General features: G+C 45.6%; 1 protein-coding gene across 8 annotated transcripts in view; it reads left to right on the plus strand.

Moving 5' to 3' along the window:
• PPA2 (inorganic pyrophosphatase 2) overlaps positions 1–16,807 on the plus strand; it is a 119,134-nt gene that overhangs the window by 75,418 nt on the left and 26,909 nt on the right. For 3 of the 8 annotated variants that reach the window (XM_037509602.2, XM_037509601.2, XM_054694593.1), the window contains 4 exons: positions 3,998–4,108; positions 5,624–5,693; positions 10,279–10,315; positions 11,327–11,548. In XM_037509602.2, coding sequence (XP_037365499.1) covers positions 3,998–4,108; positions 5,624–5,693; positions 10,279–10,315; positions 11,327–11,367 — 259 coding nt within the window. In that variant the 3' untranslated portion in view covers positions 11,368–11,548. Of the gene's footprint in view, positions 1–3,997; positions 4,109–5,623; positions 5,694–10,278; positions 10,316–11,326; positions 11,550–16,807 lie in introns of those variants that run through there. The other 5 variants (XM_037509596.2, XM_037509597.2, XM_037509599.2 and 2 more) reach the window with 3 other exon arrangements.

Raw genomic sequence — 16,807 nt, forward strand, 5'->3', positions numbered from 1 at the left:
CTGATTAAAGGAAACCAAGCAATAGTAACATAACATTTCATTTTACTTTAGAACTTTCAGTTGCACATTTATGGACATAGGGCTAAGATCTTTTCTATATAGTGTCCATATGGATTTTTTATATTCTAATGTAATATATAACAGAAAATAAAGATCACATCCTGTAATCCTTGAGCTCCTTATGCTTTTACAGATTTTTAGGGTTCTTTTTTCTATCCTTTCATGGTTTTCTTACCCACGTGTAGCCGACATCAAGTTTTTATAGAGATTCCCCTTTACCGAGGCTTCTTAGAGCCTCAGCAGTGTCTGCGGCCTCTGTGGTTTTAGGGCTTCCTGTTTGCTTTTCCCACTCTGTTCACGGTGTGTTTGATTCCTGCCCACACTGTGAACTCAGTCCCTCGGACAGTGGTTTGGGAACAGAAGCAGCTGCCCTTGGTGAGCCTGACTGCAGGAAGCAAAGTGCCAGGTGTCTGGAGAATGGAGTGGGGCGGAGTCCCTGTGCCCTCCTGACCCAGGAGTCCAGGCCCCCGCACTCTTGGAGCCAAGCCTATGAGGGCCTGCTGTCAGCACAGAGGAACAGAGCCCTGGCTGATCGTGAGGTCTGGGGGACCAGAGACCCTGGGAGCTGCTAGAGGAGTGAGGAGCAAGGCAGCCAGTCTAAGGCAGTGTCCAGCCAGGTCATAGAGAGGCTGGCCTTCCCCCTACCGTGGGTGCTTGGGCCTCCCAGCCTGAAGGCATACTACGCTGTCCACTCACTGATGTCACTTCCCTGTATTCTTACCTGTTTGGTTTTTTAAGCATAGTCTTAGTGTTTAGGTAAGTATTACTTTAATTGTACAGTTATTAACAACAAAACTGGGTTCAACAGAAGTTTTCTAGGCATGGCTGTCCCAGTGACAGGCAGACCGAGCTGTTTATGATCAGTTTTTAGTGGTGGAGCTCCCCCATGGAGACAAGATCATCTGAAGAGTGTTTGCTTGCTGCCTGCTTACTTACCTAAGCGTCCTTCCTGTGGCGCTCACTGAGAAGCTTTTGCTGCCTTGCGGGGCCTGCCTGTGTTCCTGCTTCCTCAGTTGACAGTTCTAGGCCGCTTGTGGGTCTCCTGCAGCCTGCTAGAATTCTCCTGTGCAGCTGCAGACTCTCAGCCAGAGGAGGGGCATTACTGCTAAGTGCTGGGCCATTTGTCTAGCCTCCTGGCTGGGGTAAGGGCCTCCTTCATGGGGGTGCTGATGCTTACTGGACTCTGCACACCCCAGGTTCTGCGTGTCTTATATGTTACCTATTAGCCCTCACGTGGTCTCCTGTGTCCCCCATTGTACATCTAAGGAAGTTAAGGCCCAGAGCCATTCATTGCCTGTGCAAGGAAGGCCACACCAGTGGAGGTAGAAGTAACATTCCAAACCTCTTGACCAATGCATTTTTAAAGAACACAGCAAAGTAAATTGTTTTAGCTTAAAAATTTTTAGCATATCCTGAGCTGCCTGTTCCTGTGCCCTGCCCCCCTGCCCTGCAGTGGCCAGCCTGGGGTGGCTCCCCTGTGCGGCTCTGGGGTGCATTGTTGAGTGCTTGTTTCAGCACCAACAAATACCTATTTCCTCATTTGAGTAGGGAATCTTCTGTTCACAGGACCCGTTTGTGGATTAAATTCATCCACTGATACTTTATTTTTTAAAATTTTTAAAAATTATTCATTTGTATATTTTTTAAAGATTTATTTATACAAGAGCTGGGGTGTATGGCAGAGGCATCGGAATGTGAGAGGATTCGTTAGAGACAGAGCGTCCAGAGCAGAACAGGTAGATGGACCGAAAGCACTGCTGAGGGGAGCAGCGGGCGAGACAGGAGAGGTCTGCCGCATCATGTGGGAATTTTGCTGGCCGGCCGGGAATCGAACCCGTGCTGCAGAGGCTGCGGACAGCTTCACATCGCTATGCTCAATCCACAGTGCTACCGTGGAGGCCCCCATTGACACTTTAACCCTGTGTATCACATAAGTTTTGTTAATATTTATTTTTCTTTCATTGTTTACTTCCACCTACATATTCCCTTAATGGGAAGAATTTCAATATTTCTATTCTTTCCTAAAGTAACTTTACACCAGTGTGGGAGAAATAGACAGTCGACCCCTGTCTACACAGTTGTTCTAGTACCTGTAGTCCAGAACTGAAAATGTGTGTTCTCTCCCTTTCGATTTCTTCCTCTTTCCTCTAGCCCTGTTGTAAGGGTACACCAAGTGCAATCTGTTACACACAGAACCCATGTCACTGGGCCATCCCCTGTGCTGGAGAAGGCTCCTGGCAGAGCGGGCTGTGCCAGTTTTGGGGAGTCAGAGGTCAGCCTTGGTTCTTGGCACCTAACTCCTGTTATGTTCATGGGGGTCAACTATAGTTTCTTGAGACTTGATTTTCTCAATTCCTCTTACCCTCTCTTCAAGCAGAGTTTATTTATCTACATTATTAAAAGAAATCAGAAGTGTCTTATTTTATCAGTTTATTTGATTTCACTAACCATTATTTATTGTGATTATTTGTTCTCAGAATTCTTCAAGTTTTGATTGATTCTCAAATGCCCTTCTAGTTATAAAACTTTTAATTCAGTTGCTTATCATTTCTGTACTCATAGATCATTTTATATTGCAACTGCACTCCTGTATAATATATTCTATGTAGTGCTGTATTTGAAAAATACAAATGTGGTTATCCTTTTGTGCTTACAGACCTCTTGTGTGGGTCTCTTTGATGATAGAATATAGTCCTGCTGTCTCTGTCAGTCAGTCTGTCCAGACCTCCTGTTCCAACCTGGGTCCTGCCGGAAACTTCCTCTTTCCTTCAGGGACACACAGCTCCTTGGTGCCAGCTCTGCTGGACGCTTGTGTCTTCCGGGCCATTCTCCGCTCTGGCCATTCTCCCCGTGCTCTCCTCACTGGACCTACCTTGTGGGCACTTGGGTGTGTTCTTCCTGTGTTGTGAACTGAGTTTGTGCCTTAGCACTAGTGCTTACTGAGTTAAAGTGCACACACACACACACACACACACACATATTTTCATTTATATAAATTGTTTAGGTCTTGCAATTGTTTCTTTTTACTGCACCATCATGTTCCTTCTACAGGCTGTAGAGGTTATGGTCCAAAATTGCTGTCATTTTTGTCAGTTTAAATTCATTCTAGTCTTTTTTCCTTACCCTGCTTAAGAATGAAAACCCTTGACAGAGCTGCATCTCAGGCTTGGTCTCGAAGGATTCTCGAAACTGTGCATCCTGAAAAAGCTAATTTTTTTCTTTCCTAAAGTTCTATATTGCTGGCCTGTAAATTTCATCTTTCATGTGTCTGTTTAATATTTGCAGGTAATCCTGTTTATTTAGTCGGCTGATCCACTTTTCTGTGGTGTTTAGGTGTAGCCAGGCTCAATTGGCATTTTTGATTTTGCCCACCTTTTGCACTCAGCTTATGTCTGCTTTTCTTGTTTAGCAAGAGTGTATTTCGGCCTTACAGTTTAGGGCACAGTGTTTAGTGTCTTGTGAAAAGGCAGGTGCTACAGGAAGCACTGTCTTCATCAGGCTCTCTTGCCCATCGATAGCGGGCGCCTGCCTCAGTGACTACACGCTCCCTAGAGCCCAGTCACAGCCTGAGCGCCAGACCCCTACAGGGTGGCATTGGACCTCCAGCATCTAGAAATATCCTAGCTGTGTTTATTTTTTTAATCAGTAAGTAAATATAAATCAGTAGTAACTTTTTACAGAAGATCCAATACAGAGGAAAGAAATATGTTTCTTGATAATCTTTTTATTACACTTTCAATCATTCACGGTAAGAATCACTTTATTAAATCCTGAGAAAAGCATGTTACAGCCTAGATCATACTAGATTAACTAAACCTGTGTCAGTAAGGAAGCTGGCTGATGAAATGCTAACGTGAGAGCCTATGGAGGAGTACTAACGGGGGCTTGTGAGCTCACGTCCTACATTGGGGCATCTCTTGCACCCATCTGTGTGTAGTTCCCATTCTTGCCATCCACGAATGCTGCCCGCTGCGCTGCCCACTGCCTCTCCGTGTGGCCCATGGCAGAGCCTGTCCGCTTGCCCAGGTTCTGCTAGTTTCTCCTCAAGGTATGTTATTAAGACATTTAAAAAGTTATTCTGAGTTTAAAAAATTTACTGCTGGCTTTGTTACTGTCTCTTCTGATATTTCTGTTGCTTTTGCTTTGTTGTGGGAGTAGAGAATACTTTAGGAATAGGTTATCCGATAACAGAAAAATAGAGGACACCCAGGTAAATTAAATTTCGGAGCTACACATCTTTTTCATATAAACATGTCTAATGCAATACTTGGGGCATACCTACCCTAAAAATTAGTTTGATGTTTATGGGAAATTCAGTTTGAATTAGATGTCCTGTACTTTATCTGACAACCCTATTTAAAGAAGACTCCCTAGTTCACTCACCCCCATTTCCCCAGAATTTCTGAGGAATGTCTGCCTTGTGTCCCCTTCAGTGGAAGAAAAATGAAAGATACGTGGCACATTTAGTGCACACCAGGTCTCTCCACAGGACCAGTGCTGAGACTTGGCACTACCAGCTTTTTACCTTGTTCTTTTCAGTTTTGACTTCCTTTAGGGAAACATATGACTTATAAGTCTTATGTTTTTCAAATTTCAGGTTACTTTGACCTAGACTGTGTAAAAGAACTACAGTCTAAAAGATGACAATGCCAACTTTCATCAAATTTTATTCTTCAAATTTTATTCTTAAAAAGGTAAAAAGATGACTCACCAGACAGGTGGTTTCGTCATATCTATCCGAGGTATTTCACTAAGTCCTCACGGAAACCAAGCGGGCAGAGCATATCCTTGACATCCGCCGATGTGGGTATGCTTCATTTGATCCGCTCCTCCATTCAGCTTCTGCTCATCGCTGTTTCTATTAAAAACATTTAATTTGGCTTTAACTCCCTTCATTACTGCCTCTCTGCATCCTTCGTAACCTGGTGAGTCCTGTGGTGAAATGCCTGAAAGTCAGACTTACTGTGTCTGACAGGGCCGCTGCCTCTGTTTGGTCAGGAGGCAGGAACCAGGATGCACAGGCGGCAGCTGTGAGCACCTCATCCCTACTGGGAGGCCTTTGACCTCCTGGCATCCTGATAGTCATGGCAGGGCCTGCTGTCCACACTTTGCTGAGTGTCCTCCCGTGTGAAGCTGAATTTTCATATTCAGAGGCTCCTCTCACGGCTGAGCAGACGCCTCATACCTGTCTGAGAAGGAAATTCCAGAGCGTTGCCCGGAGACACTGTTTATCACATCACCACATCCTGTGGGCCGGGAGCTCTTCAGTGAAGGTGCAGTGTATTTGACTGAGAGCCTTGTACCAGGAGGCTTTTAGATTTGCATAATATCTTTTAAAAATTTTTTTGATTCTGCAGAGTGTAGTGCTAAAAAGAATGCACAATAATCTTGCCTAAAAGAATGAACAGTAATCTTAATTGCCCTAATTTGTTTTCAATCAGGTCTTTTTTTTTTTTCTTTTTTGTTGAGTGGAATCCTACAGTCAGTGTGGAGATCTCCGGCAGGTTTTCTTTCTGTGATTTCTCCTTTCCCCTCTTTAATAAAATTCTCTTTTCCTCTATAGCACAAACGTGCACATGTGTGAAAGCCCGTTCCACTGCTCTCAGGAGGAAGCAAGATCCTTAGTTCAATCGGTAAGAAGAGTGTCCACAGTGTCCTTCCTTTTTAAAAACATCATGGGGTTACGGGGGACCTGCTAGGGGGGAACCTAGTAGAAATTCTGGAAAGAATAGTAATGAAGATATCAAGTCTTTTGAGAAGCATAAAGTTAAAAATTAACAGTAAAATCAGTTTTTTAAATACAGGGGATTTAATCCCCTGTATTTAAAGGGATTAAATCCCTTTAGTTGAGTTTTTATTTTATTTAAAAGATTTATTTATCTATGCATACAAGAACTGGGGTACAGGCCAGAGGTGTAGAGGGGGTGAGAGGACTCACCAGAGACAGAGCAGGGAACAGCATGGGCAGGCTGACTGAAATACACTTTTGAGGGGAGGAGCAGTAGGCGAGACAGGAGAGATCTGCTGCTCCATGTGTGTAGCTCCCTGGCCTACCGGGGATCGAACTCGTGCTGCAGTGGCTGCGGACAGCTTCTTAGGTTGCGTCTTAACCCTTTGCACCACTAGGGAGGCCCTTAGTTGAGTTTTTAAATGGAACTTTCTAAAGTTTGTTGACCATGTAATGTTTGGACGTAATGTTCTTTTTCCTATGCCGCCCCCTCCCCGCCCCCCATTACCTGTTGTTGGTAATATTTGCTCTTCTCTGTGCTATTCTGGTCCCATAAGTTCTTTCCCACCAGTGTCAAAATTACAGGTGCGTATCAGTGGAAGAAAAATTAAATAATGCCTTTACCTTTTTTTCCACTTAGCTTGACTATCTCCTTGGCTTTCCTTTTCCTACCTAAATCGATACCCTTAGGTTTTTATGTGTCTTAGTGATAATGCTGGCTGGAGGCAACTGCATTTATTAGCAAATTAATGCCTGATTTATTTAGACAGCACAGAAAAAGAAGGTTCATATTCAGATAAGCAAGTAATGTATTTTCAGGTGTGATCTTAGGCTGGCAATCCCACTTTACAAATTAAATTTTATTTTTAAAAAATTAGATCTTTCCTTCAGAACAACAAAATATTGGTTCCCTCCAGCTGCTTTGAATTTATTATTTTTACTAATTCATCAGTGGTTGATCAGCACCTGCTCTGTGGTCAGGTTCTTATGCTGGCAGTGCAGCACTAGAGAAAGGCACAAGTCCCTGCCCCCCACAGCTCGCGTCCTAGGCGCGCAAGGACGGTGAATGGGACAGAAGGCAAGCCCTGGCTGTTTCAGTGGGCGGTAGAGACGACGAGAAATGTTTGCACCTGGGGGTGGAAATGAAGCAAATTATGAAAGACCATGTAGAGATGATTTTAAGAGTTTTTGTGCTTACTCTGGATGTGATAAGGAACCATTGCTTGACTGAAGTAGTGGTACGGCCTTGGGTTATAGTGAGGAGGACGGTGGAGGACGCAGAGTGAATGATGCAGGGAAGGCATTCTGGATGAGTTTATTTTAGATTTGGATTTAGAACTAGTACTAGAGTCTTAAAATTTAAAAAAACAATTAAAGTTTTATCTCTGTTTTTTAATTGTTTCCTATCATATTAGTAGGAAAATAATTATCTTCAAAAGAAAATAATTGGAAGACAGGATATGATAGATTTGGGCACAAAACCTAGAAATAAGATCAGTAACTCCAGCTTTAACGAGGGTCTGGCAACTGCATTGTGCTTCATGATAAAGAAGGGACTGCACTTATTTTTCAGTGAAGATATTACAGTTGAATATCAAACACAACTTGCCATATATGCCATTTCTCCATTAAAAATCTGCAAGTCAGAAAATTGCTTGTCAGCAGCCTCACTGGCAATTCAGCCCCCGGCTTAAGTAATGCTTTCTCAGAATCAACATGTAATAACGCAGTGCTCGTGGTCCCAGCACTGTGACTTCATAGTTATGTATGCAGAACCACATTAAGGTGTCAGAATCAGAATTACTTCGTCCTCGAGCACCAGCTCTCTCTGTTATACCACACGAGACATACTGAACCCACATCAGGGTCTTCCAATTCATTCGCCTTCAGTTGCTCAGAATAACTTCAGGTGTTGGAGCCATCCATCAAACTTGATCATGCTCAGACCATATCAGCCCTCAGTTTGTAGGGAAACAAATTATAACCCCAAGGTTTATCAGTGGTTTTTAAAAATCACCCCCCCCACACACACACACAAAACGTGAAATACACCCAAGTAACGTTATCTTGACACTGAGCTGCAGATGTTAAATGTGTATGAAATATAGTTAGAACAAGGTCAGATAGTGGTGGACATTTCGCTACCTTGATGTATATATTGACAATGCTTGGGATGAGTTGACTAAGTGAAATTTTAGGGTAAAGTACTTGCATTGCTGAACAGATTATTTTAAAATACATAAGGAAAGGAAGTGGACCCATCTTTTGAGTGATTAATAGAACTGTTCCAGGAATTACATTCTGGTGAGTATAAATTGATTGAAAACACACTTGATCAAAAGCAAGTGTGTTTCTTAATGACCAAACAAATCAGTGAGTAGTCAACCAACTACATGTACAACTCAGTTACCAAGAAGGTCATCACTACAATAAGATAAAATAAAAACCAACAACCCCAGGAATATTACTAGGAAGCATTTTCAGAAAACAAATAGAAAATATCTGCAGAAGTAGTTTGCCATAGTTAGGTCTGGGGAGATATTAGAAGGAGAATTGAAATAATGAAAAGAATGATTGGCTGTGTTTATGAATGTCGATGTTTGAATTATTTGCAAGCAGGAAAACCTAACTGTGTCAGAAGCAAGGTTTGTATATAGATCTGCACACTGGACGGAGAGGCTGGATGCACTGCCCATCACCCCCATCCCCCGAGCTAATTTATAAGTTTAGTCCAGTAGATACACATCATTAATTAAAGTATCACATAGTTTTTTCTAATACACACAGATGCTTCCAAAAATTGTCTAGATCGCTTCTTGGCCTTTTGACTACGAGACAGAGTATGTTTGGCCAGAAAGTTGCAAAAGATGCAGAGGTGGCATCATGCAAATCACACGCATTCTCTGTCTATACTATAATAAAGGTACTAGTCAATTACAAAAATATTAAAAGAAATAAACCCCATTTGGGACTAGCACATTCTTTGTTGTGGGAGTGCTCCTGTTTTTTGTAGGATGTTTATAGCATCCCTGTGCTCTACCCAGCAGGCGACAGAGCACACCCACCTACCTCTGACTCACAACAATCAAGCATTGTCTCCAAACTTTGCCAAGTTTGCTTGAAAACTAAAACACTTCTAAATAAATCATGCCTCAAAAAATGAGTTATAAGAAATCTTAAAATATTTGAAATTGAAGACAGTGGAATCAGTGTGTGTCAAAACTTGCCCAGTGTTTCTTGTGGGTCAGACTATTTAAGGTATGGCCCTGCCAGGGTCCCAAGTCTCCATTCCTGATTGCCTTCTGGCTACCCAGGACCTGGGAATCTCCTGCTCAGACAGCTTCACACCTGTTTTCAGAGGCTTCCCGCCCCACCCCCCACACACACACCCACAAACCCAAACACACACCCCATGTGGTCCGTGAGCTTCTCAGTTACCTTGCAGAGGGTGGCAGAGGATTTTCAGGTGTATGGGCTGGATTTCTGCACTTGTGCACTGAGACCCTCGCAGTAGTTATGAGGCTGACTCAGGAGGAGACAGAGGGAGTGTCCTGGCCTTTCTGTGCCAGATCCAGACATCTGTACAGTGTCCAGGTCCTGGAGGGAGCTTATGAGGCCTTGCAGAGTCTGCTCATCAAGGCTGTGGATGGGCACACTTCATCCTCAGGTCGTCTGTTTGTTTGGCATGTGACTTGAATATTGGCGTGTGTGTTGTGTGGCCCTCCTGTATCTCTTCTCCGACCTTGGGGGTTCAGAGGCCACTCTTACCTATGCCGGGTGAATGTTGGGGGATGTAGAAGGCAACTGTTCAACTTGACATCTGAGGAGTGTGCTGCAAAGTCAGGGTAGTGGTACACCCCGGGAGAGGAGGTACAGCAGGAGAGGACAGCCCCGTCTCCGCCGTTCTGCTCCTGGCCAGCTTGCATTCCTCTGGATAAAGGCTCTCCTGAGAAGGCAGTTTGAGAATGTTCTTAATTAGGAAACAAGCTCGTAGCTCAGAGAAAACTTAAAGTTGTCTACCACAGATTACATCACGTCTGCTCCATGAATATTGACTCAGTCATTGGAATAAACAGAAAATTGATTGGAAAGCTCTAGGTGGCAGCTGAGTGAATGAGATGTGGGTGTGTGCATGTGCGTGCACTTGTAGAAGGTGTGTGTGACGTTTGTTCTCAAGACCTCAGCCAAAAAAGTAATTGAAGGAAATCCCCTGTCCTTTCCACATTCTCAGCTATGCAGCCTTGGGTGACTCCCATGGATTAATCAGAAGAAGTGGTTTCAAGCCTGCTTTTTCTACTTGATTCTCAAATCTGATTCGTTTATCTGAAAGAACAATCAATGATAAGAGGCAAAGAGAAATATTTACTCTTTTCAGGTTAGAGAATCGTAGTGTGTAAACTTTATGTTATAATTTCATGAAAAACAAACTTCCGATTAGTTTCCACATCTAAGTATTCAATGGATGGTGACTCTCTGCTCTTCTGTTCCAGGTGCCGTCTTCACCGGGTAAAGAGAGCAACGAGGAAGGTACGGTAGATTTTGGTTTTTGAGGAGCTAGAGTTATGTTTATTTTAGTGAAATCCTCCCCCAAATCAATCAGTTAATTTAAAAGTCATATAACCTAAGTAAAGTACTTTTATCGATAGTCATTAACATTTTCAGGTGGCATGTCTTCTAATTGCAGAAAATGAAAAGGAGCGTGTTTATTACTTTCAGGTTAGAAAATAGTTTAATTATGTAGTGACTTCTTTTGTGTGATGAGCTGAGCGATTCCAGGTAATTTGATAAATTTGAAAAGACTCACATGTCTGAATCTGGGAAACTTTTTTATGCCTCATCGTTCTAATGAGTCACTGGAGAGTTGCCTGAAGACTTTATAATCAAAATTTAAGTTATAGTAGGATTAAAGGTACCATATTTTTATTACAAAGATTTGAAGCTGTCTTAAGAAACAAGTAAAAATGTTAACGTCATAAAATTTTCAAAATACCAGCAAATGTTCATATCATTTGTATTTTGAAATATTGCAAGGTTTTGTTTTAGTGTAAAACATTAGAAGTGTATTCAGTTCGCAAATTTGGAGGGAAAATGAGAATAGAGTCAAGTTCTGAGATGGTGAGAAAGGAGCAGCCCCCAGACCTGGGGTCACGGCGGAGCTGGCGCTGCTTGGGGAAGCTCGCGGAGCCCTTCTCTGCAGAACCCTCCCATTTGGGGTACTGAGCAGCCAGCCAGACTTACAGTATGGAGTTCTTCCAGCCTCTTCTTGCTGTAACTCGGGCACTAACTTCTATTATCAGTAGTGACTAATGTGATCTGGAAATAAAGTAGGAAGGTTCAGTTTCATATAAGGTTTAAGCCCAGGGAGTGCACTTAGGACCAGGGGAGTAGCTTTGAACAGAGAAATATGTCCTGCTAAACTTGTGGTTGGTTTTGTCTTCCTGAAACTTCCTAAAGGTCTGAATTTAATTTGTCTTATCCTCCTCCCTTCTTCCCTCTTCACCCCTTCCCTCACACCCTTCTCCCCCTTTTCAAACACAGACCAAGTGTGGCACTTCCTTGGCAAGAATGGGAACATTTGAAGTTCTGCTATCAAGATCCAATCTCTAGAGCTTCTAAGCCCCCCCCTCACCCCCCCCCCCAGTCTTAGCAACAGGCAGGTCTAGGGGAATGTGCTGACTTCCTGTTGAAACTTCATTTTATTCCAGACTTTCTGAGATATGCAATTTATAAATAAAAACAGATTTGGAATGTCCTTTGGATGTTTATTGATGAGAAGAGTTTGTCTAATTTCAGCAAAAGTTTTGAAGCATTGAGTTTGACTAGTTCTAGTTTCTGTACGTGAAGGTGCCCAGTGATTTTATTAGCTTTCATGCCTATCAGATAAGGTAAAAATTATAAATTAGCAAGTTAACAAGTTTCTTGTCAACGTGATTCTGACTTTCATTCCATATGACCTCTGTTCAGCTCTGCTGCTGGTGCAGGCTTCACGTGGCAGCCTGGCCTGTGCATGTGTCTCACTTCAGAGGCTCTTTCTCAGTGTTTTGAGGCCCTACATCCTTCCTGGTTCTCAGTCAGCCCTTAATTCAGTCCTCCTCTCTTTGGTGCCGCATCCCAAATCTGTGTGAGACGCGCAGGGCTTGCTAAGAGGTCTGCTGTGGCAGGGATTTGCCTTTGACCCCTGTGGCCCCAAAATGAGCTCTGTTAGTCTTCCTTTGCTCTTGAAACAGAATGTTCTCTACTCCCCTTGAGTCCCTGAGTGCTGCTAATCCCGACTTCTCCTGGCTTCACTCATGAAGACCCTCTGAACATCTCTTTCCCTGTCATCCCATTTCTTTACACCCACGTTGTGCTGGGGTCCCCTCACCTTACACCAGTGGACTGGTATGCCACCTCCTGGCCCCTCCCCGGCCCTGGGCCTGCCCCTGGCCCTCGGCCTCCCAGCTCACTCTGGCACAGCGTCCTGCTCTTATCTCCTAACCCACTGGCTTTGCTCCTGGATTTCTACCTCTGCACCATCCTCCAGTTATTTTCTGAAGTGCAGGCCTTGTATTTCTTCTCGGAGATGGTTTCTGGGGCTGAGCTGTGCTGCACGTCTCTCCTGCCGCAACCGGTGCCGAGCTGCTCTCGTCAGCTGTGCTCCTACTTTCCCCCCTTTTCCATGCTCATCATGAGCCCCTGCACTCACATAATATGTTGTGTAATCTACAGAGCACTGTTCCGGTGTTAGTGATCACTTGTCGGCCTCTTGTGGGTCCGAGGGGCTGGTGCTGTAGATGGCATTGTGTGTACGCACCCAAAGGTAGAGTCAGGGTGCGAGGAAACAACCCCAGCCTTCTGCTGCTAGGCGGACAGAGAACACATTAGGAGAGAAGGTCAAATTTTAATGACACACTTGGGAGCATTTACATGGTTAGCAATTCTAAAGAATAATGAGCTGGCCCAGGGCCGATATCCTGTGTTTAGGGAAACAGAGTGTTAAGTAGAGAGGGGGAGACTTCACAGGATGGACCAGGAGGGGCTGACCTTGCCCCCACTCTGTGTAAAGGGAGCTTCTCAGAGAGGACATGTTCACTGATAAGCCTACATCTGGATGAAACCCCCCAACTACATTCTTGTAGGTCGTGAAAAGGGGAAGCAGTGAGAGCACAGTGAAAGGGCAAAGACAAGCGCACCTCTCAGACTCCATGGCCTTGCTGCTCCCAACTCAGAATAGCCTGCTTTCTGGAAGTCACGTAGCAATGTCCTGGCCCACATCAAGGTGGCACCGTCTGCACCAGGCCGGCTCGGCCCACCGAGGCCAGGCTCCCTGCTGCTCCTCAGGGCCAGCTCACAGTAGACGTGCCCACGTCCTCCCGAGCCTCTGTGACATGCCCGTCGCAGCTGGAGGGTTTCCAAGCTGGAGTGGAGCTTGTGCACTGTGGCTCTGAGTGTTGAGGGTCTCTGCCCGCTGCCCGGCTGCCACCCACCCCAGGACTGGGCCAGCGGCCAGAATGTAGGGCTGTGTCACTGGTGAGGAGGCAGCAGGGGCTGCAGGCCGAGCCCAAGGAAGCAGCAGCCCTCAGTGGTGGGCCTAGAGTTGGGAAGCTCCGACGGGCGTCAGAGAACCTATGGAGAGAAGTCACTGTAATTTCATTGATAATTGACTTTTTAAAATGGTGAAAATCATGAGATAGGAAGTAGAGAACTACTGATGCCGTTGATGTAACCCCAGGCCTTACTGGACTTGGAGTTTGTGGGCTCAAGTCCAAAGGAGGCGCCACCCTCCTTGAGGGGAGACGCAGGTGGGTCCCCTGCTCCACCCAGAGCACCCAGCGTGGGGCCCTGCTTGCAAAGGTCGAGTGTGCAGGAGGGTTGGGGTTGGTTCGGTCACACCGAAGGCTTCCCGCTACGGTGTCACGGGGCGGCCCCCCGTTGTTAGACACGCTTCCTCATTTGTGCTTTCTTCAGTTGTGCTTTTTTCAAAAGACCGTGGGGACGGCCTGCATGTAAATATGCAGGGACACTGCAAGGCGCAGAATACGTCGGCGCCAAGTCCAGCCCGTGGACCTCGCATTTGGCATGGGGGAACGGAGCACAAGCGTGAGGCATAGTCTGTGTGGTATGTAGAAGAGCAGGGGTCAGTGTTGTGAGCAGCAGCTTCAAACCAGTGTGGCAGGGCAGGGTCCTGGAGGATGGACAGACAGCCCTGCCCGGCAGCTGGTGGAGCAGGCAGGCGTGGGCTGGGTGGGGATGGGCAGAGCGCTGAGGTGCAGAGGACACACCAGGACAAGGGTTGTTCAAGGTTCTGTTGCCAGCAGCGCTGTGTGAGATTTCTCATTTATTGTCCTTCCTCAGACAGGACATTTTGCTGCTGTTACTATTCCCCATAATAGCTTTAAATGTTTTTCCTGTTTGCTAGTTACCATGCCTTTTATGAATGTTCTGTGTGCTTGCTTTGCCTGTTTATCTGCTGGAGTGTTTTTGCTAATTCCTTAATTTTAGGAGCAAAATTTGGGTCCCGAAGCTTGATCCCAGCTTAAAACATTTGGTCCACTTTTGAATAAAACATCTTACCTGGTCCCTGAGGTCCTAGTGCTGGGCTGACCGGGGCAGTGGTGGAATCTTCAGGCTTTCCTCTTCTCAGGCAGGACCCTAACTGATCTCTGTAAAAAGTTAAAAATGTAAAGGTCAGTCATTTTTATAAAGCTCACATTAAAGTAAGGATGGATAAAATAGTAAGGTCCGATTTCAAGGACATGATGAGAGCATGCTGGGCAGTCATGTGCAGTTAAAGCTGCTGATCCGGGGGTCCCGAGTAGGGCTGGGCCGTGAGCCAGATGAGGAGCACCATCTTAAAGCATCCTCCTCATCTGCGGAGGAGACTGCTGTTACCCATGGTCCCGGCGGTCTCCTGCCTCCAGGGCATTTCTAGCCACCACAGGGCAAAAGCAGCTGAGTCCACGGTGAAAGCAGCAAGTAGACTTGGCTCTTCCTCCCTGTTTAAACCCACAGCCCAGCAGGCAGAGCTCCATGACCAAGGCCTTACAGGCGTCTTTCTGGAAGCCTCCAGGGAGGGGGTGAAGGTGCAGGCAGAAGGGAGCAGAGGTGCCTTCAGCTCACAGTCACATGCTGCATGCTGCCTTTGCTGTGAAGCCTCCCCAGCCTTCCCCGTGGAGCTCAGTGATCTTCCTGCAGGGAGAGGAGAGCAGCACTTGTGCTGGTTCCTCTGTCATGTTATCGAGGTCGTGCTGCATGTATTGGCCTCACCGCTGCGGCTGTGCAGCTGATGACCCCACAGAAGCAGAGACGGCGTTGGGACAGAGTTCGCCTCACTGGACAGCCCATGCGTGCTGTGTGCAATGGATTCAGCACCCTGGTGGCCTAGGAAGTCTTGGCATTTTCCCTTTTGCAAAAAGCAGCACTTCAGGCCCAAGGGGTTCCTGGAAGGCAGGCCTTCGGGTAGCCCAGGACTGATACCCCTGAGTGTTCATGGGTGACCTTTGCAGCACCCACCATACCTCACCAGGTCTCCAGAGGACACCAGGCATCTCTAACGTAGATCCAGCGCTTTTAATCGACCTCCTTCAAGTCTGTGGACCCCATCATTCTACTCGTTACTCATAGATCTTTAGGTACAAAATGAACTGTTACATTTCTTTTTTTTCATGCATGCTGCATCATTCTGAATGCTCCTTAAAATTGTACTCATCATTGAGATTTCTGTTCATGCCTTTGTAAATTACAATCTTTTTTGCTGTGGCGTCCCCCAGTGGGGGATGTGCTCCCGTCTGGGCATGCCACGTCTGTTTCTCATGCAGGCTAGGCTGTTGTATGCTTTTCGAAATAAGAGCTAGTTTCCCCCATTTTTTTTCTCCCAGAGAATAAATGATAACCAGAAAGTTATCATTAACCTCTGGGAAGGCTCACCCCTATTTTTAGTATTTAAGGCATTTTCAGAGGTTTCACACAAGCTTCCTCTAATGCCCAGGGAAGAAAGTTTAAGTTGCATAGAACAATACCTTAATGGTGGAAATGCCAAGACTGACTGTCATGTGTGCTCTCTCTTGTCTGAGAAGATGAGGCAAAAGCAAACGCAGCACCTAATGGTGGGCCGGGCTCGGCTGCCAGGCTTTTTGCGGCTGCTTCCATGCTTTGGTGCATCTGCTGATAACGACCCCTGTGTTTGAACGACCTCCGAACTTGGGAGTAGAAGCAACGTATTTTGACTTTCAGATGAGAAATAGCGCAAGGGGCATGGTGAGGAAAGACCAGATAATGTGGTGGAAGAACAAATAATAATAATGTGTCATCAGAAATGAGAAAAGATAACCCTTGGGGCTCTATATCCAGTAGTAAGCTTTCAACGAAAAATAGTTTTAAATGGCATCTGTTACTTCAAACTCCACTATTTCTGGGAAGGTTTTTTTTTTTTTTTTGGTCACAGAATTGTTTTTTCTTTTGTCCCCACAATGTCAGTTGTCACGCCTCTGAGTCTTTAACTCAAGTTTCTAATGAAAAGCTAACGTTGGTAGCTTTAAACATGTCTGCCATTCTCAACAGACTTCCTGTAATGAAATTGTTAAGTTAAAACCCTTTGCAAGCTTGGTTGGCTTTTACAAGTCATCCTCGCACACCATTGGAATATATCTGTGTATAATTGACAGCTGCTGGGGAAGCGAGCCCACACCACTGAATCTCCGTCACTTACACGTCTCTGTGGTCGGTGATGGGCTGAGCGGCTCACTGGTCTCGGATTCAGGGACCAGCTGGAATCAGCCGCAGGGACATGCTGGTGTCCACTCTGGGAGGCTGGGGAAGCTGGCAATCCCAGTGGCAGCAGGTGGCGACCTCCGGCAGAGGGGCAGGGGAGATTCCTGACAGGAGACTGGGCATGCGGTAGGCTCTGGCAAGTCCGTAACAAAGTCGAGAATCGTACATTTCCACAGACTTGACTTAAAATAAGGACTCCCCAGTATACAGGCCAGGCTGAGGGATGGGCTGCATATTTACCCTACGAAAAATGGGGTCCTTCTCTTTCCC

This window comes from Talpa occidentalis, unplaced genomic scaffold (assembly GCF_014898055.3).
Source record: "Talpa occidentalis isolate TD23 unplaced genomic scaffold, MPIMG_talOcc4v2.1 talOcc4.13, whole genome shotgun sequence".
NCBI lineage: Eukaryota > Metazoa > Chordata > Mammalia > Eulipotyphla > Talpidae > Talpa > Talpa occidentalis.